Below are 12,989 nucleotides of genomic sequence, written 5' to 3' on the forward strand. Positions count from 1 at the left end.
AACTGCAATCCCAGCAATCTCTGTTACCTTTGTTAAAATAATTCTAGCTGACGATCCACCTCAATCAAAGCCATCCCTGTCTTGGTCCCTCCCAGCCCTGAGCCTAGTAAGGTAAGGAATTGCCTCCAACTCCCCCTAACCACCTATCTCCCCCACCTCGCTGCCCCTTTGGCTCTGGGGCTGCACGTCACCTCTTGGGAATCTGCAGCTACCCCCCACCCAGTCAAAGTCATCCTTGCTACCCTGCACCTCAAGACCCCTGCTAATCTTCCCTACCATCTTTTTGTTCCTGCTGATGAAGCATCTGTGGCCTGGCCATTGGGGTGTATGAGATTGGTTTCATGCAGCAAATAAGAAAAAAAAAAAAAAAAGCACAAAGCAGCATAAAGGGACGCAGCACACTAAAATTCCACTTTGCACCACATTCCTGAACTATATGGGGCTGGCTTCACACTGCAAAAAAATTGAGAAAAAACGGCTACTTTTGGCTGCCCCCATTTTCAAAAGCTGACCCCAGACCCACCCAGGAGCTCTTTGCAAAAAAAAAAAAAAAAGCCTTTTTAACTATTGCAGTAGATCAGTGAAAATGGTTTTATTTTCTAGATACTACAATGTAAAATCACATTTTTAAAATAGAGACTAAGCTTCATTCTAAGTAACCTCAAGGTCATCAGTAAAATGCTATTGAACTGGATTCTTTTCACTAAGGAAGCTTTCCAGTTGTCACCGAACCTGTGCCCTTTTTGGTTATCCATTTTTGTTGACCTTCAGAAGAATTCAGCTCAGATAATTCTTGCCATATGATAAAGCTGAAGGTATTTTTTGCTAAGTAGTGTTAAGCAGGATTCACACAGATGAGGAATTGATGCAAAATCTATTGTAGCTCTCTCTTAATTAGCAAAATATAAATAGTCACCATGAGAACCATGCAGTACTTGTAAAAGATGTCCCATTCCCCCCCTCCGACTATTAAGACTTAGAAAAATTAAGAATTGGGGCAATATTGTTACCGAGCAGCATCAATTACAGTAACATTGGCACAGAAGGAAGGGGAAATGGAGGGGTGGAGAGTTTATTCCATTGGTTCTAGTGGGAAACCCAATTGTTTATTTTTTTTTCTCATCTGTTGCTTATTAATAGTCATTCTCACTAAACTAAAATGTTTCAAGTTAGTTGTAAGTTTTACACATTTAAAAATAAGTACCTATATTTGACTATTATTCTTCCCTATTCCTTTTCCCTTGTTCATATTTTACTTATTTATCTATTTATATAAGCAAATTATATAGCCTATCTCACAATAATGACTCTGTCTTTTACAGTATCAGTAACCATATTTTAAATTGCTTTGGGGATGGGTTATTATTTGTACAGGTCCATAATGCTCTCCATGTTGTTAAACAATGCAAGCATACAGATCATTTCATAAGACGCTTCATTTTGGGTCCATTCTTAACACTACGTCTTGGTTTTCATGTCTTTTATACAAACACCTAAGGAAGCCTTCATGCATCAAGCCTTTGGGTAACTAGATCTACTTTGCTTGAATGATTGTCAGAGACCTATTAAACTAACCAACTCACATATCAGCTAATAGAAAGAGATACACATACACACCATCTTTTATTTTGTACAATTCAAGATAGCATGTATAGTGCTCTTGCCTCCCATTTCCCACACAATAACACTGTGAGGCAATAGGCTGGACTGAGAAAGAGTGACAGACTCAAAGTTACCCAATCAGTTTTCAAGCTTAAGAGATGTAAGGTAAGGTCAATTCAAATGCTTTGAATCAAGCTGGACTCTTTGTTAGTTCGTGGACTCAGCCATGTACTGTACTGTAATTACTTTCCAAAAATACTGAAGTTGCTTGTCACTGCATTCTTCTGCAATGTTTTTTTAACTTCCCAGTCCAGCCTACAGTCCTTATATTTCCTTGTAGTCTCCAATTCAAGTATTAACCAAAGCTGATCTGCTTTACTTTCAAAATTAACCAAGAGGTCTAGATGCTACCAAGGAAAAAAGAAAAAGTGAATAAACTCAAATATTTTCTTTTCATGATAGTGACAGGTTTTACCTATAAAGAGATGACTATATACATCAGATTGCAAAAAGATTAAGCAGAGAAAGTCTTTTCAGTATAAGAACATTTATCCAGATCTACCCAAGGGTGGATTTTAGTCCAGATTTTTGACTCTCTATTTTTGTTATTTTGGTTTTGGCCTCTTCTTCAACTTCTTAAGTATTAGATTATATCTTTTAATTATTTACACCCAACTGCACAGTTTATACCATTTTTCTTTTCCAGATGTTGACCCTGTTCCTACAATTACCAATGACTGTACCAATGACTGTAGGCTAAATTGTAGGGGTATACAAACCATTCTGAACTTTGAAAAGGTCTTCCAATTTTAGTGGAAACGTTTCAATGTTCCTCTGACGGTAACAGCAATGTTCCAAGTAAAACCGTTTTGATATAATAGGGACATTTCTGCTAAGGTTGGAATTCATCTATTTTGAGCCCAACCTCAAAATGTTCAGACTTTGAAACAGTCCACAAGCTAAATAGAGACTATGAACAAAGTGACTTAATGCTACTACATAACAAACTAATTTTACATTAGAGTTGGATATATGTGAATATCTTTTCAAAACTTCCATTCAATTGCCATGGATTTGGCTTTTCTTATCTAGGATAAAAAACTCAAATTCCCATTCATCATTCCATATATGCATATTTTATATTGTTTCAAAGAAACCAAATCCTTCAAGCTTGTCTCATCATAATTTTGACCTTATTTCTTTCTCAAATGATTCACAGACTAAATATTCTATATTGCACAACAGTGGCAATGTAGCTTGTGGTAGTTCTTTGCATGCTAGTGCATATTAAAGTTTTACAACTTAAATACAATGGGCATTTACACAGTTAAATATTTATAAGAAAACCTAGGGCAGGCCACATCTTATAAACACAGAAAGAACACTTCATTAAAAAGAAAGAATCAGTGTAGTCAAGTTAAAGAACAAATGACGTATCCATTGCCTATACAGGGCAATTCTTTACCTGAAGTACATATTTAAACATGTGCAGCACTTAAACAGGTTTTGGCATGATAAACATAAATAACAGTTTGGATTCTCAGATAGCACTAATTGTTTAATTGGAAATTGGAGCTGCACTATTTTTTAGTCCAACTTAGTAAATAGTTAACGCTTAATATTCCACTCTAGGGTCCATAGTCAAAGAATATTTTTATTTATTTATTTTAACTCAAGACAGCAAACATAATAATACTCCTTCCTTCTCACAATAATAATCTTGTGAAGTGGGTTGGGCCGAGAGACTGGCCCAAGTTATATAGCCAGCTTTCATGCCTAAAACAGGACTAGAACTCACAGTCTCCTGGCTTCTAGGCCACCATCTTAACTACTACAACAAACAAATTCCTTTGTTCCCGTGCTGCTTGCTTGGGGATAATCCCTGGCTCTAACACTGTTTTATTTAGAATAAAAAGTATTCTTAGCATATCTTAACAATCATTAGAGTCTGAATAGGAAAGGACAACTTAAAGCTTGAGAAGGAAGTTTCAGTACTTCTATTGTGTTGTAAAAGGCCTTGGCTTCCTTTCATGCTTGCCATATCAGATTAGAGGCTTATATTATACCCTGGCAGCTCATATGCCACTTTCAAAGAACATCCATAAGTCTTATCAGAGACCAGGAAAAAACTGGTCTATCTATCTAGTTCCATCCATCTAACTGTAGTTCTCACTGGTAGTTCTTAATGCATCTGCTTCACTATCTAATGTTCAGAGACTATTCAATGAACAGACATATTTACTTTGAACTGTATTATACAATGGAAGATTCTAAGATAAGATGTTCATATCTTTTGAAAACTTCTCTTTCAATTTTAGCAGTTTATACAGAAAACTTACATTCACTCTCTATGCCTGTCTTAGAAACCTATATTCAGTGGAATTAAGGAGGAATCTAGGCAGAAATAATTTTTGGTTTGAAGTTAAAATCATATATTAGTTCAGATAACAGCATTTACCTCACAAGCAGCCAACAAACTATTATTTCTAAGCTCATTTATACACATATTTCAGTTTAATGGTCTAAACAGGAATCCAAACCTGCAAAATTCATTAGGGATATTAAGAATATTTTTAAAACTTTTGAATCTAATTTAGATTATTACAAGAACAGTTAGCTATTTAAAATACAGACAAAACCTTTGCAAGAAGCTACTCAAACAGCAACATCCCCTGATCAGAATAAATGAGTATCTTTGTTAGGACAGCAGGTGCACTTAGATAGTTTCAAAGAGATTATTTAAAAATTTGTCTTTTCTTAAAATGTGGTACTTGCAATACAAATCAGCAATTCCTATGGTGACACTGTACTCCCTTTGTACTTTTTTTTATTCATGCGAGGATTGGAAGAAGAGCATTTTATATGATTCCTTGAGTATTGTAAACATAAATCCCTTCAAGATGAAATTGTCTTTTTGTGATGCACAGATATGGTATCTCAAATGTGACTATCCAACATGTTCTTCTTTTATGGAAGAGTGGAAATCCTCTTGCTCTTCCTTTGAGCAGGCACAGGAAGAGAATTGGAGCTGACAAAACCTTTTTGAACAAGATAGCCAACTGCTGTGTAAGCACGTTTCATTATTTGGCAGCTCAGCCAGCAGATGGTAAAATAAGACAACATAAACTCTATGAACTAGTAATGACTATGAACTAGCAATTAGAGATGCAATGCATTCTTTTCTTAAGTAAACGCTTTAACTGTCAATGATTTAGTCAATTGGCATTCTTTTTGCCCTTGAGCTTGGCAATAGCTATAGGAGGCAATGAACAGTGGTTGGCCTCAAAATACATGTTCTTAGGGAATATACATATACATGTAGTTGACTATATGCAGATGACATTTCTCCCATTGTTCTTTCATGTATACTCTTCCATGTACACGGAGAAAGTTTAAATTATCTTTCCCTTTGTGGTGACATCACTCTGCACCACTCTTTCTTGACAGGCAAGAAAGCACATGATTCCGTCAAGCTTATGTATAGTCTTTTCTGTCTGTCTCCATGCATTTCCCCGATTTAATTATTCTTCCCAAAACGCAACTATTTGACTGCATTGAAAACGGATTTTTTTTTTCAAATGATATCATGGAAACAGTGGCATGAAAGCAGGGGAGATCTGTAATCAGATATAAGCACTTTTGACATTTTTACTCTATGTATGCACAGAATGGCACTTTAAACATCCATATATCCATTCAGTAAATTGCATAGCTTTAACCCATGTCCTAGATAATATATCTGATTTATGCTCTGGGTTGTGAAAAAATGTAAAGAATACATGCTATAGGCCAGTGATGGCGAAACTTTTAGAGACCGAGTGCCCAAACTGCAACCCAAAACCTACTTATTTATCTCCAGATGCCAGGTGGGTGTGGCCCACTGAATGGGCGTGGCTGTGGCAGTCATGGCAGATTGGGTGGATGTGGCCAAGGTGGGCGTGATCACCTCAATGTTGCTCGTGGGGACGGCAGGGTTGGGGGAGATCCAGAGGGTTTCTGGCAGGTGGGGCAGTGGGCAGGAGGCTCGTCCTGCAGAGTGAGGCGAGGCAAGGCGAGGCAGGGCGGGGGTGCCATTGTCACAGGGCAAGTTGAGGCAGGGGCCAGGGAGACTGCTGCCTGACACCATTGGCCCCCGCACACAGAGGCCAGTGAGCGCATGGGTGCTGGGATGCATCTAGCCAAGTCGGACCTCGGCGAGTTAGTGGGCAGCTGGATGAAGAGGGACAGTTGCCATCTCCGGGGCATGGCGAGTGTGCCCACAGAGAGGGCTCTGAGTGCCGTCTCTGACACGCATACCATAGGTTCGCCACCACTGCTATAGGCTAACATACCAACTATTTAATAGTTAGAAAAATTAAAGTTGTACAGAATAACTAAAAGATGGGTGCTTCTTCTAGTGACTATTATATTTCTGCAAATATTTTATTTTGAATAAAAACATTTCTTTAGCCAGGACTAGATAGCCAAGAATTAAAAAGAATCCAGGGTACTGAAAGAAACCTCTCATAAAAATACACTTCAAGATATTGTTGACTGTTATTTCATATTCTTGAATGTTTCATTTGGAAAGTTAATGTACCACATTAAACAAAATGCTTTGAGCTGGCAGAATGCTTGGAAAATTCTGGTCTCAATTTAGATTTACACATACCCTTTTCTTTAGCACTTCCTGCCTGTGCCATCCTAACAATAAGTGCCACTTGAACATACTTTCTCCAGTAATCCTTTGTGCATCACAGTAGCAGGAATACTTGCAAGATTTAAACCTTTTCACCTGACACTTGTCAAAAACTCTAAAGAGTAGAATAAAGTAGAAAAGAAATTTGGGCAGACAGAAGATCACAAGTCATTGGTAGGCCCAGGCTTTATTTACCAGAAAATATCTGATTTTTTTAGAGGACAGAAATCATTGTAATAATTACCAGAATTTCCATCATCTTCCCAAATCTCAAAAAGCATCTATCTTTTTTCCTAAGTAAGCTGGACTAGTCAGCTCCTAGTTTTTATCCAGCAAAACATTCCGCATGTTCTCAAGTGAGAAAGCAGATTTAGTTTCTTTAATATAAGAGGCCCTAATCAACCTATCCTTCATCTTTCACTTTTCCCTACATACAAAAGCAATATATATAGGCAATGTATATAGGCAAATCCTTCAGTTTCAACTGAGGTAGCATCAGCATTCTGATAATAGGCAGTTTATCATAAGGATGCCATGCCAAATTAAAAGACCTGTTATGGAAATCCTAACTCAGTGACAGAGCTAAGGATTGGATGGGTAGAAACAAATTCAAAATTAATTTCAGCAAGATAGAGTTGCTCTTTGCCCAATCATATGTCAGCTCAGACCCTACCCCAGGTCTATCTGGACCATTCCCATTACAGTGGGGTGAATGGAATGAGGCAGTAGAGATTTCTAAAGGTCCTCTAATAAAAATGCCTGAAAAAGTTAGCAGTCTTTTCATGGACTTGTATTTAGCTGAAGAAGAGGAAACAAAGATCAGAAGGATGGACCTGTAGAGTGGATCCCACAGTGGATCCATATTAAAACCAGTGTTTGTTAGTTTGCTCACAGATAAGTTACAAATCAGCAGTGACGTCAGAAGGCAAAATCCCTACATATAGGTTATTTCCCTAATAGTGATTTATAGCATCTCCATATTATCACTGGATCATTGCTTAAGTGATATAAATCCTGTTGTTGTCATTGTTAGTATTTTGGCATAAACATGATTGAATGACTGTAGAAGATAGTCTAATGGGGAAATGACTGGAGTTTTCTAAATTTCACCAAGTCATTGCTGTGATAATATAAAATCCATCCACATTATTATTTAAACCTCACCATTTATTTCTACTTGTTGCTAATGTTCTAATGCTAATGACTCCAATAAGATTCATTTAATAATAAAAAAGAATGAAGAGCTTTAAAAAGTAGAAGAAAACAAAAGTTAAAAAAAACAATTACGTTCAAAGTAATCCAATTATAAATCCAGTTATGCATCACTAGCCTACTGTTGAAAGAAGCCAAAATATATTAAGTGTTGCAGTGTAAAAGAAGCATTTCTTCTTTATCTCAACATAAAATCTCCAATGTGGACAATCTAGAACATATTATGGAAGATCAGAGATCTCTTCAGCTTGAACTATTCTGATTACTCTGTTATGGGAACATAAATATTCTCCTGGCTAAGGGAGACTACAACAGGAACACTAACCAATCACTTTCTTACATTGATAATGCATATACTTGTGAATGCCCCACAGTTCAACACTTCTATATTTCCTTCACACACACAAGCCATTTACTGAAACTCCAGCTCTTCAAGAATATACAATTCTCTTTTTTCCCAATTATGTTTTTCTGTTAAATAGTACTATACCTTATATCTCTACAAACTATCTAGAGTCAGCTTTGTATATGGCAGTGGCTATCAGGATACTTCATGCCATTTAGTGGAAATTAATTCCTTGTTTAGAAAAATGGCAAACTAAATTGTGGGAATATACATCAGTGCCAAAAATAACTTATCTGAAAAGCAAGCCTGACACAGAATGTCATTCAACATGAAAACCACTTACATAGAAACATTCTACTCAGCAAAGAGACTATGTGGAAATGTCACCACGGGGAACTCCCACAATATAACTATGGAAACCTGGAAAGCAGATCACCTGGTATTTTCCTCAAGAGCACTCTTAAATAAGTAATAGCTCAATTTTCCACACTGTAACTCAGGGGTGTCAAACTCACAACATCACATGACGTGTCACGACCTATCACAACTTTTTTGCCATTGCCGGCAATAGGGCGGGCGCGGTTTCGCCATGACGCATCCAGCCCGCAGGCCGGCATTTTTACACCCTTGCTGTAACTGGACTTGCATCTCCTCAGTTGGCTAATATGCCTACACCTTTTACTCTTGCAAAATCAGGTGCCTTTTTCCTTTCTAATAACAATCGTGCAGGATCAGTGGAGGAGTAAGATGACTTTCCAGAACAGTGTGATACATCAGACATGCATATTCTGAAGGTGCCAGGAGGCACTGCTGAAGGTGAGAGTAATGCAACATGCAATGCTTCAGATTGCCCAGTGAGGGTAGCATTGCTAGGGTAGACTACTTACTGAGACTCTCCTTCCATAATACAGGAATAGAGGAACTCTGTGAAGAAGCTCTACAAAGAGGAAAGCAGAAAGAGAACAAACTGCCAGTAGTAGTGTGAGATAGTTCTCATCCAGATAGTGAAAAAAACAGATAAACAGCAGATCAGATTGTTGCAAAAATGAAGGATAGATGGAAACAGACCAGTCAACAAAGTAGAATGAGCCAGGCGGCTTGTTATGCAGAATGGGACGGACAGCTGCAAAAGGGATTTATTATTATTTCTATAGAGAGAGCTTGTTCTTTGAACAAAGCAGTTGCTTAGGGCAGGGTGTGGGTTGTTTTTTTTGGCTATAGTTTAACTTTCCTCAAAAAATTACTTATTAGAAATACTGAAATGAATTTTTCAATTTGCACATGTTTTTTCAGTGCTGCTTGTTGGGTTAAAGTTGACAATAGCATTCCACACACTCTAAATGGGGCATTACCTACCTACAATTACCTACTTACTATGCTAACCCCTAACTTTCACAGCCTGCTCATGATAGAGGCATGAGCAGGCTATGCATAGTGGACATAAAGGCTCGCTGACAGACGTACTTTGCTGTGCAGTTTGACTAGCTAAAGCATTTTTATTGGCATAAGCATTTTAAATTATAGTCTTTGTTTTCCTTCCATGTATGGTGACACAGAAACACAACTTTGGCTTATGGAGGAAGGCTAATTTCAGGAAGAATAGTTACCCATATCAGAGAGGCAGACACCTCCTTTTTTCAGTACTGAATAGTTTCTGAAGAACTAGACACAGAATTGTTGCGTTTGATTCCTTAATTCCAAGTATATCTCTGCTAGAGTTATGCAGCACTTTGAATCCCCAAAGGTGTTCTAGAATACATTAGAGTGCAAACATAGCACCTGTCTGTAGTTTCTGAAATCAAACAGATTTTTGCCAGCTCCTGTGATGGGTTGAAAGGGCAGCCACTCAGTACTGGAAAAAACAGCTTTAAATAGCTATGGAGAAGTGCAATGTTTGTGCCTCCGCATGCTCCAAAGTACTGCACAGAATATATATCCCTTTAAATCCATTATTTGTTCTTCAGTTGTTATATCTCAATATTCTAGGACAGTAGTGGCGAACCTATGGCACAGGTGCCAGAGGCGGCACTCAGAGCCCTTTCTGTGGGCACACGCGCCATCGCCCCAGTCCTAGGCCTTCAGCTGGGTTTTATAAATCCTTTTCGTTTTAGGCCTTCACCATGTGCAAAAAAAAAAAAAAGGTTCAGTCAATTTCAACTTCTCGCGGGGAAAAAAAAAGATCTTGCAAAGTTGGAATTGATTGATTGAACTTTTTAGTCCCACCCAGCCTGCTGTTACCACCACAGCCATGCCTACCCAATGGGCCACGTCCACCCAATGGGCCACACCCACCTGGCACTAAGTTGGTTTTGGGTTGCAATTTGGGCATTCGGTCTCTAAAAGGTTTGCCATTACTATTCTAGGAAATAGAACCTGCAGAACTAAAGTCCTTCCACACTTGCTATCTTACCCAGATACTATTAATAGATTTCCCATGTGAGAATGGAATGATGAATTAGGTAAATCTCTCATCCAAAAGACTTCTAAACCTCAAACCCATTAGGAAAAACAAGTAGACAAGTCTTAATACATTTTTGTTGTAAATCTTCAACAAGTTAATGATCAGCCAGAAATGTTCTGGTTTTCCACCGTGGGATACAATGCACCTCTAATATTTATTAAATGAATTATATACATAAAGCAGTCCATATATTGAACATGTTGCAAGTTTAATCATATAACTTACATTCTGATACAACTTATATTGTGCTTACAATTCTAGTTATCCTTTTCATATCCCTTTAATGGGACAGAAAATAATGAGACAAAAGCTTTATATGCTTTATATCTTACATTCCCATTTGATGCTAAATAATGAAGAAACAGCTTTATGTCTCAGATTTTCACAGGATGTATTTCTATATGTTGACTTTCCATATTAATGAGCATGTGTGCACCATCACTTTCCCATCATGTACTGCAATTCAATCAAGGTTTGAGTAGGCTTATCTATTCAAGCCCAACTGAAAACATTTTGGGCTTCTGCAACCCAGGCCTTATCGCCTTACAAGCCATTGTTTAAAACCTAAGTGGTGCAAACCCAAACTGATGCCTATCTCAGGTGATAAAGCTCATACCTTACTTAAAAAACAATGTGAGAAATGGCAGTAATGTACACATACTTATTAGCCAAATTTTTCAGCAAAACATGATGTATAAATCAGGTAGTGATTATATGAATGGCAAGCCAAGCTATTTTTAGGCACTTGGTATACAGTAGCGAAGTAACTAACATTAAAGGGAGCATCACTTATACATTTAAAAAACTATCCCAAAATATTTGTAATATTAAGAATGATAGGCAGGGCAATATATCATACTTACACGATCAACTCTGATACGTCAAACTGACTTCCATATTCCATGACCAAGCTTCACATTTTTTGTACGATTTCAAAAATGGATTTTGCCCTTTCAGAATAGCTGCACTCTGGGGTGACCTTATTCTATGATTACTTGACATTTTCCCCGAGGTCATTGTTCTGTTTGACCACTGCCACCCCAAATCCCACTAAGGCGTGTATGTTTTTGTGCCAACAGTCAGAAAGGCAAGACAACCAAGAGTAACCAAGAACAAAAGGGATAAACCATCCTTTTACCTGAACATGTTTCAGAATGGCTTCAGTCTTCTCTCTCACGTCTCTGAAGGGGCACCTCTTGGAAAGCGTGAGCAGACGAGCAAGCATTTGGTTCAGCTCACCTGGCGCACTATTGGCAGAGGGCAGGAGCCTTTCTGCAGCTGGAGGAGACGCACCGCCTTTCTCCAGAGCCATCGCCTCACTTTTCTTCAGGACCAGCTGCCTTATGTTTTCCAAGGCGCCGTCTCTTGCGCTGGCATCCCTGCTGCACAGCCCATCCCACCTCACCTCTCCATCTCCGTCAGCCATTATTTGAGAAAAACGACTCCCGAGTCTCAATTCGTGAGTGCTGTCCTCATGGCGAGCCTTCTCTGGAAAATCACAGAAGTCTTAGGGAGAATGGCTAAAGAACAGGTGAGACTGGCACCAGCACCGGGTTACCCGTTAACCCTCGATATATTCGTCCGTTTGCATCGCAAGCAACGCCCAGCGGTGCTCTCGGCCAAGTAGGCGGCGGAGCAAAGCGCCGAGTTTTCTGCCGCCGGTCAAGCAGCGGATACTTCGACTTCCATAATCCCGGGCCAACTACAAACTTTATATGGGGAACGACTGGGAAATCTGGTTTCGTCGCAGAAACTGAACTAGGAGGTGGGGGGGGGGGATGAAAAAGCGGCTGGCTTCCACAACTCCAGACGCGGCAGAGTTAGTTCCTTCCTTCCTATGTCTGCTCGTCTTTGGCAGCACAGCCAAGAGACGAGTCGGGAAGGTGGGGGGAAAGCCAAGCATGCAAAGTCGAGCGAGTAAGTGGAGGTGGGAGGTAGGGAGAGGGAAGGTGGGGGGAAAGCCAAGCATGCAAAGTCGAGCGAGTAAGTGGAGGTGGGAGGTAGGGAGAGGGAAGGCTGGGGAACCTGTTACGAGCTTTTACCTGAAGAGACGCGCAAGTATGGGAGCAGGCGAAGCTACACGCCCCGATTCCAGGACTCCCCGCTTCTCTTCCCTGGCCCAGACCCAGAAGGCGGCCGCGAAAGAACCCGACGCCGCCTTCCCTCCTAAAGTTACACAAACTACGCGCCTCTAGGGCACCACGACAGGGATACACCCCTGCCAATCCCGTTTCAGAAGCAACCAATCAACGTGAAGTATCCCCGAGGTATCTGGGATTTGTAGTGCCAATCAGGCGGAATCAGAACGTTCCTAAACCGGAGAACGAAAGATTCCTAAAAAATAAAAAATAAAAGGGAAAAGGAGGCGGGGAAGATAGAGTTCATGAGTCAATCACGTGGACCTATAAAATGAAATTTTGGACGGGTTTCTTCCTGTGGATTGTTTGGTGGCGTCAGCATTTTTATATCTAGGTGAAATGCGAATGATGAAGTGGACGAGTTCATTCAAGTTTTGCTCGAAACTTTCAAGTTCATTCTAACTTTTCTTTAATAATGTATTAGCCTTAAAGTACCAGAAATAACTGTACCCTCTGCTGATTTTTATAAGAGACTTTTATATAATAAGCTTAGCAGGAAATGTACTATTTACATTCCGTAATTCCGTTTCTAAGAGGTTTAAGGAAAGGTTT

At 39.3% G+C, this 12,989-nt stretch overlaps 1 protein-coding gene across 2 annotated transcripts in view; it reads right to left on the bottom strand.

Annotated features, from left to right (window-relative positions):
- SESN1 (sestrin 1) overlaps positions 1-12,500 on the bottom strand; it is a 51,825-nt gene extending 39,325 nt beyond the window's left edge. The window contains exons 1-2 of one of the 2 annotated variants that reach the window (XM_039351159.1): positions 12,342-12,500; positions 11,438-11,787 (exon numbers count right to left, since the gene is read on the bottom strand). In XM_039351159.1, the coding sequence (XP_039207093.1) occupies positions 11,438-11,725 (288 nt within the window). In that variant the 5' untranslated portion in view covers positions 11,726-11,787; positions 12,342-12,500. Of the gene's footprint in view, positions 1-11,437; positions 11,788-12,341 lie in introns of those variants that run through there. The other variant, XM_039351161.1, reaches the window with a different exon arrangement.
- Between the last annotated feature and the right edge of the window lie 489 nt (positions 12,501-12,989).

The sequence above is a fragment of the Crotalus tigris genome, unplaced genomic scaffold (assembly GCF_016545835.1).
Source record: "Crotalus tigris isolate CLP2741 ecotype Arizona unplaced genomic scaffold, ASM1654583v1 scf7180000018371.15429387391:27106975, whole genome shotgun sequence".
In the NCBI taxonomy this organism is placed as follows: domain Eukaryota; kingdom Metazoa; phylum Chordata; class Lepidosauria; order Squamata; family Viperidae; genus Crotalus; species Crotalus tigris.